Raw genomic sequence first — 18,673 nt, 5'->3', positions numbered from 1 at the left:
CAGGAAGGCGAGGGAGAGAAGAGACAGACACACGTAGAATATTTCAATGAAACTTTATAACTGGCTGAATACAATAGAAGTGCTTGTCAAAGACCTTTGTGTTAAGCAATTCAAAGTAGCCGGGCTGATCAAAGGCTAAAACTTATCTGCTCAAGTTTTTAACAACGTTCTGGTTTTTGAAAGTGAACAAGTAGATGATATTCCATCACCATCAATGAGAGAGACATGAATGAAAAGAATTTAGGTGACAAACTAGCTGTTGTGAATTTTAAAAAATCTAGTTTGGGGCAATGTGTCAACATATTGCTTAATGGAGCAGGACGTTAGAGGGCCTTTCCCTAACAGATGCCCAGGGGAGAACTTTTGATTTTAGCAGTATTGTCAGTGCACAGAGGTCAAGTGTTTGGAGGTCAACTACCTTCCCAGTACACAGACACAAGTCTTGGTGCCTGCTCCAAGGAGGTCATTGCTATCTAGGCCTCTACCTGGTGGAGTGAAGAAATTGGAAAATTGAAGACAATCAATGCAGTGCAGTATATCAGAGGGGAGAAAACAGTTTATTTCACAGTGCTGGGATAAGTTGGCATTGTTAAACAACCTACTGCTATACTTGAGATATAAAATTTAAAGATTGTGACCAAAGGTTACTGATCTCCAATTCATCTCTCACTTTGTTCTGCAGCCATAGCACAACAGACAACATAAGCAGAGGCAGTAAACAAGAATGTCATTGGTATTTGCACTAATAGCCAGGCCAACATGCCCAGCAATGAAGCCTGAATTACATTCAGTTCTAAATGGGCAACCACAGTGTTTGCATGTCCGACACCAGACGCCTGAAACACAACTCATTCCAAGCACCGTCACAAGGAGAGACCAGCAAAGAAAAAGGTTCAAGGCTACTATCAAACTCTCCTCTAAAACAATGTGACAGCTCCTTGGAATCCCTGGGCTCATGGCCACTCAGAGTGAAGGAGGAGCATTCGGGATGGCACTCAAAAACTTGGGTCTATGCATCAGGAGTACAGAGAAGCCCAGTGTAAATACAGCAAGTGCACTACCTCAAACCAAACTACCCACATGCCCATCCCATCAGGGAATTCCTATGCCCTCTGTGGAAGCGTCCGCAGATATTGTATTGGTCCCATCAGTTACCTTAGAACAGGAGTGGAATCAAGTTTTCCTTGATCCTCAAAGACTGCTGAAGAAGAATAGCCAATTGCTTAAACTGCTACTTGCATGGATATTTTCATAAACGGGGATTATTTTCTCTCTGCACACTTGTGGGGTATGATGACATTTCATTATGGTGCCAACATCAGTTTACAGACTAGAGCAGCTGCCCTGCCCAAATATTCCTGAAGAATGTGAACAGTACGTCTTTGCTAGCTGCATGGTTTTTGAAGCATATTACCGCTAAGGCAGAAAACTAAATTCATCAGAAGCCTACATAACTCATCCTGCATGCAGAGTACATGCTGTAAATTGACCTGGGCAAACTGAAAGAGCAGCCAAAGACTGAACACAGCTGCCACTGAAACAAGATGTCTAGAAACCTGTTTCCACCAGTTCAATTAATTGGCACAAAACCAATATCAGCAGAGAAGTTTTCAAACAACGAAGCTGCTCACTCTTCAAGTGCATCTTTGTGCTGAAACAGGAATGATAACTGGTTTCTAATGAGATAAACTAATTTTAGAGCCACTTTTTCAAATAAGGAAGGTTATCATTATACTTGAGCCGGGTTCTGTAGACTGTGGGTGGGTTATTGTGGGACCACAGACCCTACCACGGATGGGGCAGGAGGGTGGCTGATGGGACAGGTGGGTGGGTAGTTTGTGGAGTGATCCGTTCCTTCCTCCATTTACACTCAGCCACCATGTGCTCCTGATGCATGGTCTGGAGCTTTTCAACACTGTCCCAAATGCTCCTTCTCTACTTTGAGCTTTCATGGGCTAGAGATTCCTAGGAGACAGTGAGGATGCTGATTTCTTCAAGGAGGCTTTGAGCACATTCTTGAATCATCTCTTTTGCCAGCCTGTTAATTTCTTCCCACATATTGAGCTGTCAGCACTAAGCAAGCCCAGCCAGACAGCATGCCAACTGAGGGTGTGGTACTTGAGGTGTTGGTTAAGATTTTCAATCAAAAAGTAACCAATGCATGCAAATTGATGGCTCCTAATTGAAGTTATGCCAGTCTGGAAACTTTGTGAGTGAGGAGATTCAATGGAATAAAGTTGCAAAAACAAAATGTTTGTCAACAGACCGTCAGCAGTCCCCACAAGAGCGCCAATTAAACTGATTCATTAGATAACACATAAATGAGATAAAGTAGTAGGATCTGCAGATTAATCACAAGTTGTGGATTTACTCAAGCAATAAACCATGATAGACTGATGAACCTTTGATAGCTATATTCATCGACTGTATTCACCAGAAATTATCATCAGCTCCACAATACACCTCCATAAACACGTTGATAATCCCATATTTGCCCTACTACAGCAGCTACAGCCTAAAGGCACATGGTCTGGTAAGTAATCCTAACCTTGATACTCTTATTTAGATTTGTCTTGTCAGGAGCAGGGGGTTAACCATAAGTCAAAGGGAGATTCTGACGGACAAAATATACTTTCCCATCTTGCTACAGTACACATACCAACACATCAGCTGCAATCAGCACCTTTGGCCAGGCTACAGACAAGAGAAATTTTGCCACCTGTCCAAGGAATAAAACTAAGTGCTGTGGAAGACAAAGGCTAGGAAAAAGAGGAAATTTATAGCAACTACTCGTTGTCAACTCCGTTCCCCAGTTTCAAACATGAGAAGTGCCAGAGAATAGCTGCTACTTGTGAGTCTCTTGAAGTTAAAGGAACTACAAAAGCAATGCTTGATTTACTTATAACTAGCAACTGACCTCAAAAAGATCAGAGAAATTATTCCACACTGACACAATATTATATTGTGTTTGGTCTGTGTCCATTACAGTACCACTGAAAACATCTCTCAAAAAGATATGACACTTCTAACTTGGTTTTAAGTTATTGCAGTATAAAGGAGAGTTCAGCCAGTGACATTTCTCCTCTGGAGACCCTGAAAGATTTCACTTTTCTTCATCATGAGTTAACTGTGACACTTCTATCATTTAAATAGATGATCATCAGCTAATTCAGCAGAAACCAGAAGTGCAATTGGAACCTTCCTGGCTGATAAAGGCCTTGCTAATCATTGTGCTATTGAGGAATCAGCTTCCCCAATTTTTAATGTTTATTCCTTTGAGTGAATCCTCTAAGCAATTTGAAGCAACTAAGTAGTAATAAAATAAAACCAAAATTCATTTAATTGAATTGTATGAGCTGGAACTCAAAGTAATATTTCATTCCAGGGAGTGTAAGAGTGCTGTATGAAAGAGCATCTCAGCAACAGAGGATTCTTCAGGAAAGAATGAAATTATGACAATAGCATTTGTTACCTGGCGCACTGTCCAAAGGTTAACCAAAAACTTCCCCCTTTCCATTGGGATGTGCACACAGCCAAAGGGACAAAGCCAACAAACACACAAGGTCAAGGGATGCATGGCATTCATCAGATTCTTGAGCTGATTTGCAACCCTTCCTGCTGACAGAACCAAGATCAGAAATGCTTGGGAAATTATCACTCAAAAGAACCAGGATGCCAAATTCAAGTACTGCACCAAAGGAACCTAGCTTGCAAAGCTTTGAATTAAAAAAAAACTTGGTGTTTGTGAAAGGACACGTAAAATTTCTGTACACTGGAGAATCTGGGAGCTTGTGGTTTAGGGGTAAATTACTCAGAACAGGAAAGGTAATGAAGAGTCTGCCTTCTAGACACAGCACAACCCACAAGCAATCCCCACTGAGACTCAGGCTGGTTTCCAAATTTTGTTAATAAACCTTGGAATAATTTGCATCATACCTTTTTTTTATATTCATCACCACAAAATCAGAACTTTACATTCTCGGGGAGTAAAATAGAACCACAACAATTATGATGGAATCTAGTTTCTTCAAAGTTAAATAACGCCAGTCTTGATCACAAATTGCTTACTAATCCAAATACTATAAAAGCATTTCAATGAAGCAAATCACCTCCCAGGCATTCCCATGATAGGAAAACAAATGATCTACCTTATGGAGTCTTCATTCTTTGGATCAGTAAATGTTGCCTACTCCCAACCACCTCCCAGGTCCCAACAAGTTTATGGTCTGTTTGCTTACAGTTTTTTTAAGTTTATTTGTATCAGGTTCAGACTGAAATAAACTTAAATTCTGTCCAGTTAGGACAGACCCAATAATAATTTGCTGGGTATACTGATCAGGTCAGGCAGCAAGATGGAAAGGGAAACAGAGTTAGTTTCAGGTGAATGACCAGCTCTGATGAAAGCTCATTGACCCTAAATGTCAACTCTGTTTCTTTCTCCACTGATGCTGCCAGCAACTGGAGTTTGTTTTTTGGACAATAATACCTTTGTTGTTCAGTAGGTGGCTACATTCCTACAGTTTGTGAAAATGGAAAAATGAAGAAGAATGTGTTTTAGCATTTTGTTTCACTGCTGTACTATCACCTTTTTGTTTTTTCAAGAGGGAATTTGGCTTGGCAAGCATGCCATGATTGAGACCTAACATGAGAAATAGAAGCAGGAAAGACCATTTGGTCCGTAAGGCCTGCTTTGCCATTCAATAAGATCAAAGCTGATCTTTGACCTCAGTCCCATTTTCCTGGACAAAACAAATATCCCTAATTTCCTTAATATCTAAAAACTTATCGATCCTAATCTTGACTATATTCAAATGACTGAACCTCCACAGTCTTCTGGGTACAGGATCCCAATGATTCAATATATTCTGAATTATAAGATTTCTTTTCATCTCAGTTCCAAATGGCCAATCCCTTTTTCTGACACTATGACTCCCCTGGTTCTAGACACCCCACACAAAGAAAACAATTGCCCTTTTTGATGAACATCTTATAGTCCTGTATAATTCAACAGTTTCTTCACCTCAACTATTAACCGTTACACCAATCTGAAACTGAACACATTTAACCAACTACTTTTCAAGGAGGTACTTGATTTCTTTTTAAATTCCAAGAGATGTTTTTAATACTTCAAATAAAACCACTCCCCTCAATCTACTGCAATGCTTATGCACTAGAATCCCTATGTTCTCTTTAGAAGGATAGGGACATGGCAAGAGGGAAATAGGAAAGAATTCTGTTTTAAAATTGTTAAATTATCTTCAAATGACAAGCTTTTAAGCAGGCCGTATTTAGTTCAAAGGTATCTGTATAAAAATCATAACCTATCAGGTATGACTGCAAATACAGGGTTCTAAGGTCCTTTCAGCATGACAAAGTTCAAAATTTTCTTCTCAATAAAAAGGTCCAGAATATACCACCAGAGGCCAAAGTGAGCAGGCAAGTACTCAAGTGGTCTCTAGAATAACGCACAGGCTTGTGAATGGTTTGTGAATGCCCCTGTAAAGTTGATTTGTTTAACATGAGAATTCAGGAATGCTTTTTTAGCTCAGCTGTCCCCAAGCATCAGGCCTAGCACAAAACACATGATCATGGAAAAAAAAAGTAGAAAAGGTTCACTTCTAATTAAGGGAAGTGGGTGCACGAAGCAGAGAGACATTTGACTTCCTGTTTGTAACTCTTAAATACATTTGGCATTATCAAAAGAAGGGTGGGTGAAAATAGCATGCAAAGAACCACGTACAAAATTAGGTTAAAAAGAGGTTACAAAAATATTCAAAGACTCAATAAATCTTCTCAATATTTTTGAAAACAAATATTTGGAACAGCATAGATCTTGTAGATATTTTCTTTAAAAACATCCAAATGCTTCTCCCTTCTATGGTCGATTTCTATTGGTAGTGCTTACCATGTATATCCATCTGTAGGCAGGACAGCACCAAGCCTCACTCACACAAGATCACTGCACTATGATCAGACATACGTGCAAGCACAGTCCACGTGTCAGAATGGACAAAGGAGCTAAGGTATGCTGGTTCTCCCCACCTTCTTCAAGGGTAGCAACGTATCTCTACACTGGACTCAGCCTGTAGATCTGCCAAACTAATTAACTTAAATTAGAGAAGTTAAAAGGCTAAGCGCCCATAAAGCTCTGATTCATACACCCAATGTGCTAAATTCAAGACTAATATTATTGAAACAGGCTAATATACATCTCCATCTGCAAAATTTACATCTGTAGCACTTCCTATTTGATAAGATCTAAAACGTTTGTGTGATTGATATAAAGATTGGGGACCTTAAGCAGTCTTCATTTGATTAACTTTTTCTTCTGGACCACTGACAAAGCCAGCACTAAGTGTCCATCACTAATGACCCTCATGACAGTGGTGGTGGGTCTTCCACTGGAATTGATGCAGTCCATGTGGTAAAGGAGACTTCATAGATAGGGCGCTTCAGGATTTTAGATCAGCAATGATCTGTGTCCAATTCACTTTGGTACTTAACCCAGAAGAGAACTTGGACAGTGATGCTGTTCTCAAGCACGTGCTGCTTTTTGCCCTCCCATGATACAGGCTCTTTTTAATAAATGGAACTAAAACTGCAACAACTCTAGGATTCTTCTATGGGAATAGCCTAAATTCACTCTAAAGTACAGAACAGCACAAGCCACATTAAACCAGGAAGAGGCTATGCAAATAAGTAGTTATGAGTCAATGTCCATGGCAACATTTTATCTAAACTATTTGCCATTACATATGAATGGTAATAGTCCAAGTCAGGACACGTTGAGTATTGTTTAAAAGGTTCTAAGCTTTTATTGAGTGTTAATCCATTAAATAGCTGAACTACAATAGGGCTATGGACAACGTTGTTGGAGGATGACATGTACAACACTTGTTGTTATAAGCAGGGTGTCAGAGAGCATGGTCTTGACTTCATGAGTTTGAAGATTTCTGGCAAACAGTTTATGCCACATAAACATGGACTTGGGGAAGAACAAAGATTTTCCCAAGTGAGACAAAACCAAATACCAAGAACAGAACATCTATCACAATACAACAGAATCAAGTTACTAAGGGGGAATTGTGTGCTTTATTTTAAAAAAACTTTTGCAAAAGCCTTTGTATATAAAAAAAAGAAAATAAATTGTAATAGCACCAATAACCAATGAAGGATGTCAAAAACCCTTGCAGAAGCTCCAGTCTTTGAAAATGTCAAGGCAACTTAAATATGGTTTGCAAAGGATTATCTTTCTAAAGAGAAATTTCAAACAGCAATTATAGATTTATAAATTCTGAGCATTTCAATTTGTTCTACTCTCTAATGATACAATTGCATGCCACATGTTCAGGCATGCTGTTAGAGTTGGCTGAAAGGAATGCAGTGCCTTCACTGCAAACATGAATGGAGGAATTTATTTTCTGCTTAGTACGTTTTGTATTGATCCAGTGTAATTCTATATAGCAACAAGTCTTCCCGCAAACAAAACCACACTGAGCATCACATTAGTGACAATATGTTTCCCTGTAGCATGCATAAAAGTAACAGATTACCTATAAAGGACCAACGCCTGAGATTGTGTAACATATTACAATCTAAAGTTATTGGTCTCAGTTCTAAGTGCGAGTCAATACCTTAATAAGCTTCCAATTCTGGGATTTTCAACACATTTCAGTTCATTTTCTGAGCAATGGGTAGAAAGAGATTCCTTGGACTTTGATGATGATGATCATCTGTAGGTACTCCATCAATGATCCTTGAGAAATTAGACTCAATACATCTCCCATTTTAACGTTACTCCTTTATCCTAAATCCACTGGTTCTTCCCTGAGCAAATTCTACATTTATCTCCAGCATTACTTAAGATAAATATAGTTCTAAGTTTGTGCAACTTTTGTCAAAAGCTTCCAGGTATTTGAACCATATTTTAATCACAGACGTTTCAACATCCACTCAGCATTTCTTGTGCACAGTGGAAAAGGGCAAAGTAGGGAGCAGTAAGTTCATACAATATGAAAAATAAGCAAGAGATGAAGAGGGTGAAATGACAAGGTTATCAAGAAGACTGAATGGAAGAACTGGAACTCCAGGTTCTAAATTATCGGTGAGAAATACAACGGAAGATTAGAAAAACAAAGGACTGCAGATGCTGGAATTTAGATGAAAGACACTATAATGCTGGAGGAACTCAGCAGGCCAGGCAGCATCCGTGGAGAAAAGCAGGTGGTCAACGTTTCGGGTCAGGACCCTTCTTCGGGACTGAAGATAGGAAAAGGGGTAGCCCAATATATAGGAGGGAAAAGCAGAGCAGTGATAGGTGGACAAAAGAGGGGAGGCGGGTGGGCACAAGGAGGTGATAGGTAGATACAGGCAAGAGATGGTGATAGGCAGGTGCGAGGGAGGAGGGGAGAGCAGATCCTCCCAGGGATGGGTCGAAGGTAAGGAGAAAAAAGTGAGTAGGAAAAGAGATAGGCTAGGAAAGGGAAGAAAAGAGGCATGGTTGGGGGGCAGGGCTGTGAGGAAGGGGTGTGGGGATTACTTAAAGTGGGAGAATTCAATGTTCATGCTGTTAGGCTGCAAGGTTCCAACATGGAAAATGAGGTGCTGTTCCTCCAGTTTGTGTTTGGAATTCTCCTGGCAGTGGAGGAGGCTGAGGACTGACATATCTGTGATAGTGTGGGAGGGGAAGTTAAGTGACTGGCAACCGGGAGATGCAGATCGTGGTTACAGACAGAGTGCAGGTGTTCTGCGAAATGGTCACCTAGTCTGCATTTGGTCTCACCAATGTAGAGGAGGCCATGGAAGATTTGATAATTAGCATAAAAGTTCTACAAGTATGCTCAACAAGTTATTCTAGCACCTTCTGTTTTTAATCAACTTTGTGAGCAGTCTCTCATGAGATTCTGATAGATTCGGCTTTCTGCCACCTTACCCAGAAATAGGGCTTAAAATTAACAGCAGCCATTTTAAAAACTATTATCAGAAAGGATGATGGAGTGGGATGTTGAACATATTTTACATCCCTTACACTGTTAATTCAGATGCACAGGAAGCATCTTTTGAAGGCAGTTAACAGAAGCTGTCAGCTTTATGGCACAGAACACACTGGTCTACAGTTTTATCTGTGCCAATTTTCCGGTAATCATCCTAACTGTCTCAAAAATAAAAACTGCACTTTTTCCTCGCAACTCTGACCTCAGGAAGTGGCCCTTAAAGGATCACACCACCAAGAAGTAAAACTCTGATAATCCACTATCTGGAAATCCCAATGGTTGGGCATCTCACTCTTCAGGTGATGTTATTCCCTTCCCATACACCAGGGCCCAGTTCCTATCCCACTCACTGGGGCCCCTGTTCCCACACTGATGGAGAAATACAGCACAGAAACAGGCTCTTTGGCCCAACTCATCCATGCTGACCAAGGTGCCCACCCAACCTAGTCCCATTTGCTCACGTTTGGCCCGTATCCCTCTAAACCTTTGCTATCCATATACTTATCCGCACGTCTTTTAAATGTCACTATTGTACCTGCCTTAACTATTTCCTCTGGCAGCTCGTTCCATATGCACACCACCCTCTGCATAAAGAAGTTGCCCCTCAGGTTCCTTTTAAACCTTGTCCCTCTCACTGGAAAGTTTATTATTAAACTGTGTAGTATCTAAAAACTGAATTAAAACTGTATTGGGGTATTAATAGAAATAACATTCAATAATATGGAAAATCTGCCAGTCCAGCACCACCAAAGTCCCAAGTGTGCCAGATTGTCAGAGTTTTACTATACAATTAGCACTCTTGAGCCACTGGGGAGTGCTGGCAAGGAAGTAGTATAATGAATGTTATAATGAGGAGTGTGGAAGGCACGTGCCCTTTACGAATGCTGAGAGCTCTGCACCATAGCTCAATGACTCCTCCACATCTGAATTTATTGCAGGTCAGTGTGACTTTTGCAAAGTTTCCCACTTTGCTGGTAGAACTATTCTTGACTTTTGTAGTGCAACAGCAAACGTCAAAGTGTTACATGTGGCATAACACAGCAGGGATGGCCTGCAAAGATTGTGAGGCAAAGCTGATCCTGACTTTGACAGCTATGCAGGCTTGTGTTGTTTGCTAGATAAATCTCAAGTAGCAAACAAACATAAGTTTCTGCACCATTCCCCTGGTTAGTCAGGGTCATCTCTCAGGATCCTTGCTGGCTGTCTCTACTGAAATATGTCACATATGACATTTTGCTGTTCATTGCTACACTGCAAAATAATAGCCCTACTAGCAAAGTGGGGAACCTTCCACTTTGATAAATCTGACTTCTACACTCACCAGAGCAAGGGACACTTGGCTGCAGTACTGGGTCCTAAAAGTGCTGGCATTCAAAAAGAGCAGACATCTCCTTCTTGATAGCATCCAGTCACATCTTGACAAATGCCTTGCTCCTCATTTCGAATCTGAGCCTTTTTGCTGGATTTCTTCTGGCATTTCTGGCCAGTTACTTTTGAGGAGAAACCTGGTGAAACCACCTGGAGGTGAGGAGACTGGGATCCCAGTTTGGACCAGTCTACTTGAGGTTTGTTTGGCAGATGGTTGTGCAGCCCTCTGCCTACCACTGCAGGAGAGATGAGCCATGCTCGAGCACTCAGCATTAATTAAAAGTTGTTTCTCTGTGTGAGAATAGTGTTAATCATGATTCATGCCAATATGGTTGATTAACTCACCAAAAACTAAATTTTGGCATTACACTACAACTGATGTCATTTGGGTGAACTGGTTGCCAGAAAAACAAATTAATGTTCACAAAGTTCACTTTTATCTCTCTCAGAAACATGTGCAAAATTCGTTAATGCCACATTAATGCAGTTTCCATCTGTGCAATACTGTTTATCAGATGAATTTCTCTCATTATGTATAAAATAACATGATCATCATAGATCAGAAGATACTGAGTGGGCTGGTGTAGTTGGAGTGCTAAGTTTTAGCTATGCCACTAATAGAAACATATTATGTCAGCATGCAATGGTGGAGTTTAAGTGGAGAGATACAAAAGTGGTGAGGTTTTAAATCTAGCCCTTCCAGATCTGAACACATACCCTAAACAGTGGGTTGAATTTATATGGCTTTCATTTTCATTACAGATTAGTGTGTGGATTGGTTCCCTGCAACTAGCACATACCTGGTTCATCTTGAAGAAGTCCAAAGCAGGTCTTGTCCACCGGACGTCATCATCATGCCTTCGTTTTATACCACACTTGCGTTCATTTAAGTCACAGGGCTGAGAGTGGCTCCGCAACAAGCCCTGCTGTCGTCGGTTCATTTCTGGAGTGGAGGAGGGTGTGCTTTTGGCTGAAAGCAGACATCGTGCTGCCTCTCGAATGTGTACCGGTGACAGTGAGAAACGCCTTTGAGGAATGAACGTGCATTGCTCAGGCAAAATGCACTGCACGCCCAAAAAAGTTCTCTCACTGATATCTGTGGAATGATTATTGGGTGACAGCATCCATGGCAACGGAGATTCAGGAGATGCTGTGAGACTTGAAAATGTGAAACTGCTGGTGTTGGAGGGGAGACCGGAGTTGGATAGCTGCTGGAGACCAAGGCTGGTGGGGCGTTGAGTTGAGTTACACAGCTGTGCGCCTCCATTTCCACCACTGTTGCATCGCCGTTTGACAGGAGTCCACACCTTGGATCCAGCTGGCTTCCAGAGAGACCTGCAGCGTGATAGGTCTTCTGGCACAGACAGCGACCGACAGTGTCTTTTGGTTGGTGGATCTGGCAGTGAGGCAAAACTCTCAGAGAACTGCAAGTCACTTAGATTCCCCACTGATGTGCTCGTCACGTGTCCCATCCACGTGTTTGTTGCTTGTCTTGTGCACAATGATTTATTCTGACTGGAGGAGTCGAAACTGCTTAGGCTGTAGCTTGCGAATGAAGGAAAACCCATATCCACTGGTAATTCAGTGTTTGAGGAGTCTAAAACATTCCAGTTCCTTTCCCCTGTAAAATGAAGAAAACATTTAGTAATGCAATTCTTTCATGAAAGCATCACATGATTTCAGCATTGTATCCTACACCAGAAATGATGATTCCATGGGCCTAGCATCACTTAATAATAACCATACTTAATTGTTTCCTCACCCAACATCCATATTTCTTGCAGTTGCAAATGCATGAGCCAATTGCTTACCAATTCAGAGCAAAAGCGTTGGACGGTTAGGTCTTTCCCAGCTCAAAGTAATTATGCCATTTCAAGTACTGTCCCAGCTAAGATCAGCTATGTGGATGGGGAAAAGAACTTGGAAGCATGTTTGACTTGCCAGGTATAACCAAGGTAGAAGTGGTTTAAACAACATTTTTCTTTCCCTTTAAGTTCCCCTCCACACCTCACCACCCACCCCCACCCTATCCATCAACAACATAATAATTAGGGAATAAAGCTACCAATGGCACATTAAAATGGAAGATTCATTGCATTACAAAAATATTTTTATGGTCTCCTATACAACTTCAACAATTCAAGTTCAATTGTATATTTATGACACAAGGACAACAAAATTAGAAAATCAGTTGCTTGTCTATACATACCAAAAAAGGTAACATTATGAAATAAACTAAAACCACAGGTCATGTGACACAATATCTTCTTTCTACATTCTATGCTGTGTCACTTATACAGGAACCTCAGATGATAGCCAGGTCACTCACAAAAGGGAGTACTTTCCATTTTAACACTTCTTCTCAAGAACACTTTCTAATGATACTTCTGCTTTAGCTTTCACTCCAAACTATTCCTGAATATTTTCTTGGATAGAAAAAAGCTTGCATCAAACAGCTTTCCCCCTCCCATCTGCCCCAATATCATCTTCTATTACTCAGCATTACTTTTCATTTCAAAATTCAAATACATGGCACTATAGCTGCGATGTGTTAAAGATGCTATAAATATGGAAGCTTTTGCACTCATTGGCATTTCTTCAACTTTGCATTAAGTTTGTGTGACTTCTCTGATGGCTGATGAGAAAATAAAAGCATGTTTCAGTGTGGTGCTAAACCATGGAGAATAGAAGAACCAACAGTCAGTACATAGTCTGTGCTCATCACACATTTCTGGTTGTTGGAGAGGTACTGCAATTAGTATCAGGTATCTGACTTAACGTCAAAAGCTAGAATTCTTCTTTTGATGGACATCTAGAGAATCTAATTAGAAATTGGCTGCTTGTAGACATTTGACAAGGATAGAATCATACAGGTTAAAAAAGCTGCCAACTTTCCTCGTATAATCTCAGAAAGGAAGACTAATCACTTGGGTGAGGAAGAGAGATTGCAGGCTGCTTGTGAAACTACACCCCAGTAAGTTGGCAGCTAGTTTCAGGGAGGAAAGCTGGAGCAGTTTTTTTGTAAACGAGACATGGTTGTCTGCACATTGCTAATCCTCAAAGCCCCAGTGACGACAATTACCCAGTGATGAATTGGTCAATAAATGTCAACTAATTTTGCCACACCCAATTTGGAAGTGTTCCAATGCCAAGTAAGTACATTTAAGGTTGGAACTGGTGTGATGCAATGACAAAGCCTTCATTTTATCAAGTTTCAAAGCTTCCAATGGCATCTTATGTTTCCATGAATGGTAGAATTCAGTATCATTTTATTGAGTCATTGCCACACCCATGGCTTTTATGTTTTCTAGCAACCAGTCGATAAAATTCAAATACTATTGCATTACAAAATTTAGGTATTTAGACAAATAACATGGACCAAAAATCAAGCATCAACCTAGCTTAACTGTTGCTTATACATAATCCTTTTAGAACTGGGGCACATAATCCTGGGAGATGCTTTATTGCAATAATCATGAATTTATTGTCAGGGATTTTTATGAATAAGATCTTAATTGAGGCTTATCCATGTGTTCTGATGATTCAGGATGTTAAGCACACTGTGGCAGAGGTAGCAGTAGTGTGGGAATTTATTCCCATATCCCAGTAAAGAGTTTATCCTCTTCAACCCCTCTGTTTATTCATTTTTTTGGAATCTTAGTATGCTGCCTTTGCAGGATGTGAGCCTCATACACAATGTCAGCATTTGGTAACCATTCCTCATTGCCCTTGAGAAATGAGTGAACTTTGTCCCAAAATGATTTTAGGTACCAAGTTCCAAGATTTTCACTCAACAAAAATGGAATGGTGATCCATTTCCAAATTAGGAAGCTGTGCAAGTTGAGCACTATACCAATGGTGGTGAACTCATGAGGCTACTGCCCTCACTCCTCCAACTGGTACAGGTTTGTATGTTTGGAAATACCACTGTTGGATGTTCAGTGAATTGCTGAACTATTGATCTCAGAATTAAAATTTAACAATTGACCTAACATCTTCCAGTTTGTGGAAGAATGTTCCAAATTTGTAAAAGGTTACGTGTAGAAATATTTGAAAAGCCTGGCTTTAGTTTTGACAACAACAGAACTAAACCAGATTATCTAGTCATCACAGTTGTTTGTGGGATCTTAGTGTGTGCAAGTTGATTGCATATTTTCTATATTAAAAGCAGTTCTTTGGCTGTAAATTGCTTAGAGATATCCTGTGGTTAGGAAGCTGTAAATAATTTCATGTTTTCTTTCTGGTTAATGTGGTGTTTAGTCACATATGGCCAAAAACGGATGGGTTTTGCCACCCTCTTTATACTTTTTGCAGGATAGCAGGAACCCATTAAGTGTCCTAATTGTTCAGTTCAACTGTGTATGACAGAGGGGTATGGCACAGTGATGGAGCTAGTAGAGCTGCTGCCTCACGGCTCAAGCAACCCAGGTTCAATCTTGACGTCTGGTGCTGTCTGTGTGGAGATTGCATGCGTTCCCTGTGACCATATGGATTTCCTCCGGGTGCTCTTTTTTTCCCCCTCACACCCCAAAGACATGCAGGTTGCTAGGTTAACTGGCCACTGTAAATTTCCCCTAGTGTGTAGCAGAGTGGTAGAATCTGGGGGAAGTTGACAGGGATGTGGGGAAGAATTGTGTAACTGGGTGCTTGATGGTCAATATGCCCTGAGTGAGCTGCAGGGCCCATTTCTAGGTTTATAACTCTATTTGGCACAAGAAAGCAAACATGAAATCATCTTAAGTTTTGACCCTGATATTTGTATATGCAGCAAATACCAAGTTCAATTTGAGGCAAAGTATATTGTAATCCTTCCTCTCCCCGAGTACTTGTGACTTTCATTTTCCAAATCCTTCAAAGCAAAAGTCCTTATTAACCACCAGCTATCCCCTGAAGGGGTTTATCTTCACCATTCTCTCAAGTTATCAGGTGTTGCATCTGTATACCACCACAAGGATACTTAATGCTACAGAACCTATTGATAACATCACATCCTTCACGTCAAACACCCCTAACCCTCCCCACCTGCACACACCCAGTTCTTGTTGAATTGCCATTACTTTTGCCTAACAAAAAACAATGTGATTCCATATTCTGGGAGGGGCAAAACTCGTATCAGGCATCACTAAAATTGCACTCACTTGATATTAAAATCTGGATATCACAACACCATCTAATTATTTGAGGGAATCAAGAGCTTGAAGAAAGAGAAATGACACAACCAAGACCACATTTTACAATTTTAACTGTCTCAACAACAACAGTTTCAGCTTATCTACTGTTAAATTTTGGGCTCTACCACCAGGACCATTAACCATAACCTTTAGTTGCATGTATTTGGTGTATACACTTGCAAATACAAAAGTTCTCACAAAATAAGGGCTTTCACTTCCTCCACGTTACTTGTGTTTCTCGAGATAGAACTTGATCTGATCTTACTGGTTTTCACATGATTCAGTTATATTTTTAGCGTCAGAGTTGTAGGGCACAGAAATGGGCCCTTCGACCCACCACATCCATGCCAACCTTTTTACCAATCTACACCATTACTACTCTATTATCCTATTAACTTTCTCCAAATAGAATTCCTCAGGAATTTAGACAGACACTGGGGCAATTCTTCACTTTTCCAATCCCTCATCAGCTTAGAACTTTACTTTACTTAACTTTAAACATCAGTGTCTCCAATCATCTAAAGTCACCGCTGCACCAGGTACAGGAAATCATATTAGTGCCACACCTTCATTACACACAAGTCAGTATAACATAGGTTGATCAGATAAACTTGGATCAGGCAATGAAAAGTTGGAACTTACAAAGTATGCTTAGCATCCTCTATATTGTGAATGATGAGGAAAGAATGTTACAGTAAATGAGCACTTAAGTTTAAAGATGACGTATGGTGAAAAATATCTTGTTTACTTTCTCACATTCAAGTCAAGAAACTCTACAGTTAATAAAACTACCGTGTTCTCAAAATGGCTCAGATGGTGATATTGCTGAAGAATGAGGCAGAGAAACCAGGAAAGCTCCAGCTTTGCTTTATTTTGTTCATTGAGTTAGCAAATAACCCTGGCCATTCCCTTCTCTCTCTTCTACCTTCTAGGAGAAGATACAGGAGCTTGAAAGCCCAGACTCAAGAACAGCTTCTTGCCCACTGCTATCAGACTTCTGAACCAATCACCTTTTCTGCATCCTCTTCCCAGTGGTGCTGCCACATTCTCAAACCCTTAATTCTACCTCTTCCGTTATTGTCACTTTAACATTCTGTTTGCAATACCTCAGTTTGCACCACTATACTTTGCACATTCTGTTTTGCACCCGTTGCTGCATTGACATTGTCGTATTTATTACTTGCATATATACTATTTACTCTGTAAGCTTCACGCGAGCAAAGAATTTCATTGCACCCTGGTGTACATGACAATAAACTAATCTGAATCAGATTGTACTGGGAATAATGATGTACAGATATACTTAAATCAGTATACTTGGAAAAGAATCAGTATTCAGTAAACTATGCTTGTACTTGAGGGGACTGGGTCACGGAGGTGTATTTCCCAGCTGTTGGATAAGTATGGAAACCATTCTTAATATTTTCTAAATCAAGCTACTAATTTGCACCTTTTATTTGCCTAATGAGAAATAAACGTTCACATATATGAACACAGATACAGCTAGAAAGCAGGTGAAGATTGACAAGAATCAAGAATGAAGGACCCAAACCACATTCAGAAATATTGTTCAAGTTTGACTAGCTGTCCAGGTGCAGCTGAAGTCTGATGAGCTAAAACTAGCAGAATTTTTCTACCACTTAATCAACTAGAAGCATACTACTGTTTGGGACTTTGGTGTGCAAAGTACACTATCCCAAGTTCATAACTCCATTCACCTTCACCTAGTACCAACTCAAAATAGCTGAACATGGAATCATTAACATGGGTTCAAGTCAAGTTTCTGACAAACATACAGCATAACCACCAACAATTTCTCTAAATGTGCAAGCAAAATTCATTGTACTCCCTAGCTGGGAACTATTAATAGTTGCTTGTCCTCACGCAACTCAAGCACTAAATTTTGTATTCACATTAATTGAACTCTTGGTAATGCTTTTCAGCACTTCTTACCAGTAGTCTCCTCATTAGCCGTTTCCAGTTCAGTTCAAGCATGGGGAAACCCAGACCCAAAACTCAAGCACCACTTCCTGATGCACTATGTTATTTCCCATCTTGCCCCAAAAATTATCCTTTCAGCTCTGATAAGGGACAGCTTTAAGAATTCCCTAGGAGTCTACGGTTACTAAAAACTGGATTGATCCACTGGGCCCTACAGTTTGACAAATAAAAGATTTTCATTCCAACTTCAATCAAGCAAAGACTGAAGTTACAGAGCTCACAGGTCACTGTTTAATCCAGTGTGCCATCCAGTCCCCAAGAATGCGAGATTTAAGAAAATCTACTTTTATTCTATGTATTTAAAAAAACTAAAACCTACTTGTTGGGCTCAATTAACTATTAGTGTCTATATTTCTTGGCATATGGGAAAGCTGAGGAGAAACAAATAGCACAGGAACAGCTGCTTCAAACTGGAAGCATTATCCAATAATATTTAAAAAACACTCAGATTTAATTTGAAGGAGGTCTCTAAAGAGATCAGACTGTGCTACAAAAGAGGCATCAAATCCTTTTCCATCAGTCCTTCCTTGTCTGCAAGGGAGCAACATGTACATCAGCTGCAAGTTTCAAGAGGAGCAAATGAACTGGTGTATTTCAAAAAAAACTGCAGATGCTGGAAATACAAAACAAAAACAGGAAATGATGGAAATACTCTGCTGGGAAGAGAAATGAATGGTCTTTATTGTACCATTTCTCTTCCCATAGATGCAGCCTGACATGCTGAGTATTCTCAACATTTTCTGTTTTTGAACTGGTGTCTTTATTGTGTCATCCTCCCATTATATTTTTTGCATTATAAATTGGAAGCATAACTCAACATTTAGATAAAAGAAATTCAGCACCCTCCCACTAATCCCGTCAATTATTACGCATCTGCAGAAAGAATTCCGCGCAAAAAGCTTTAAAGCAGAGACCACAAATTGCAGGAGCATGGATGTATGCCATCTTGGTGCTAGCTAAAGAAAGGCAATGATGTACATCTGTGAAGAAAAAGCTCATTCTCTGCATTCATGGCCTAGCTTGTGTTACTATAATTCTTTCTACAGTTCTGAGTTAATGAGAACTCCATGCTTCTCCGTCTTCCTTTTTCTTACACTTCCTAGGCTTTTAAGATTGAGACGTGGTATTGTCTAATCTATT

General features: G+C 40.2%; 1 protein-coding gene across 2 annotated transcripts in view; it reads right to left on the bottom strand.

The window, feature by feature from the left end:
- LOC127569401 (protein FAM53A-like) overlaps nucleotides 1-18,673 on the bottom strand; it is a 109,481-nt gene that overhangs the window by 27,797 nt on the left and 63,011 nt on the right. For both annotated transcript variants that reach the window (XM_052014010.1, XM_052014011.1), the window contains one exon: nucleotides 11,162-11,982. In XM_052014010.1, the coding sequence (XP_051869970.1) occupies nucleotides 11,162-11,982 (821 nt within the window). The remainder of the gene's footprint in view (nucleotides 1-11,161; nucleotides 11,983-18,673) is intronic.

This window comes from Pristis pectinata, chromosome 4 (assembly GCF_009764475.1).
Source record: "Pristis pectinata isolate sPriPec2 chromosome 4, sPriPec2.1.pri, whole genome shotgun sequence".
NCBI lineage: Eukaryota > Metazoa > Chordata > Chondrichthyes > Rhinopristiformes > Pristidae > Pristis > Pristis pectinata.
Note: the sequence above shows the minus strand (reverse complement) of the source record. Positions and strands in the feature narration are given on the sequence as shown.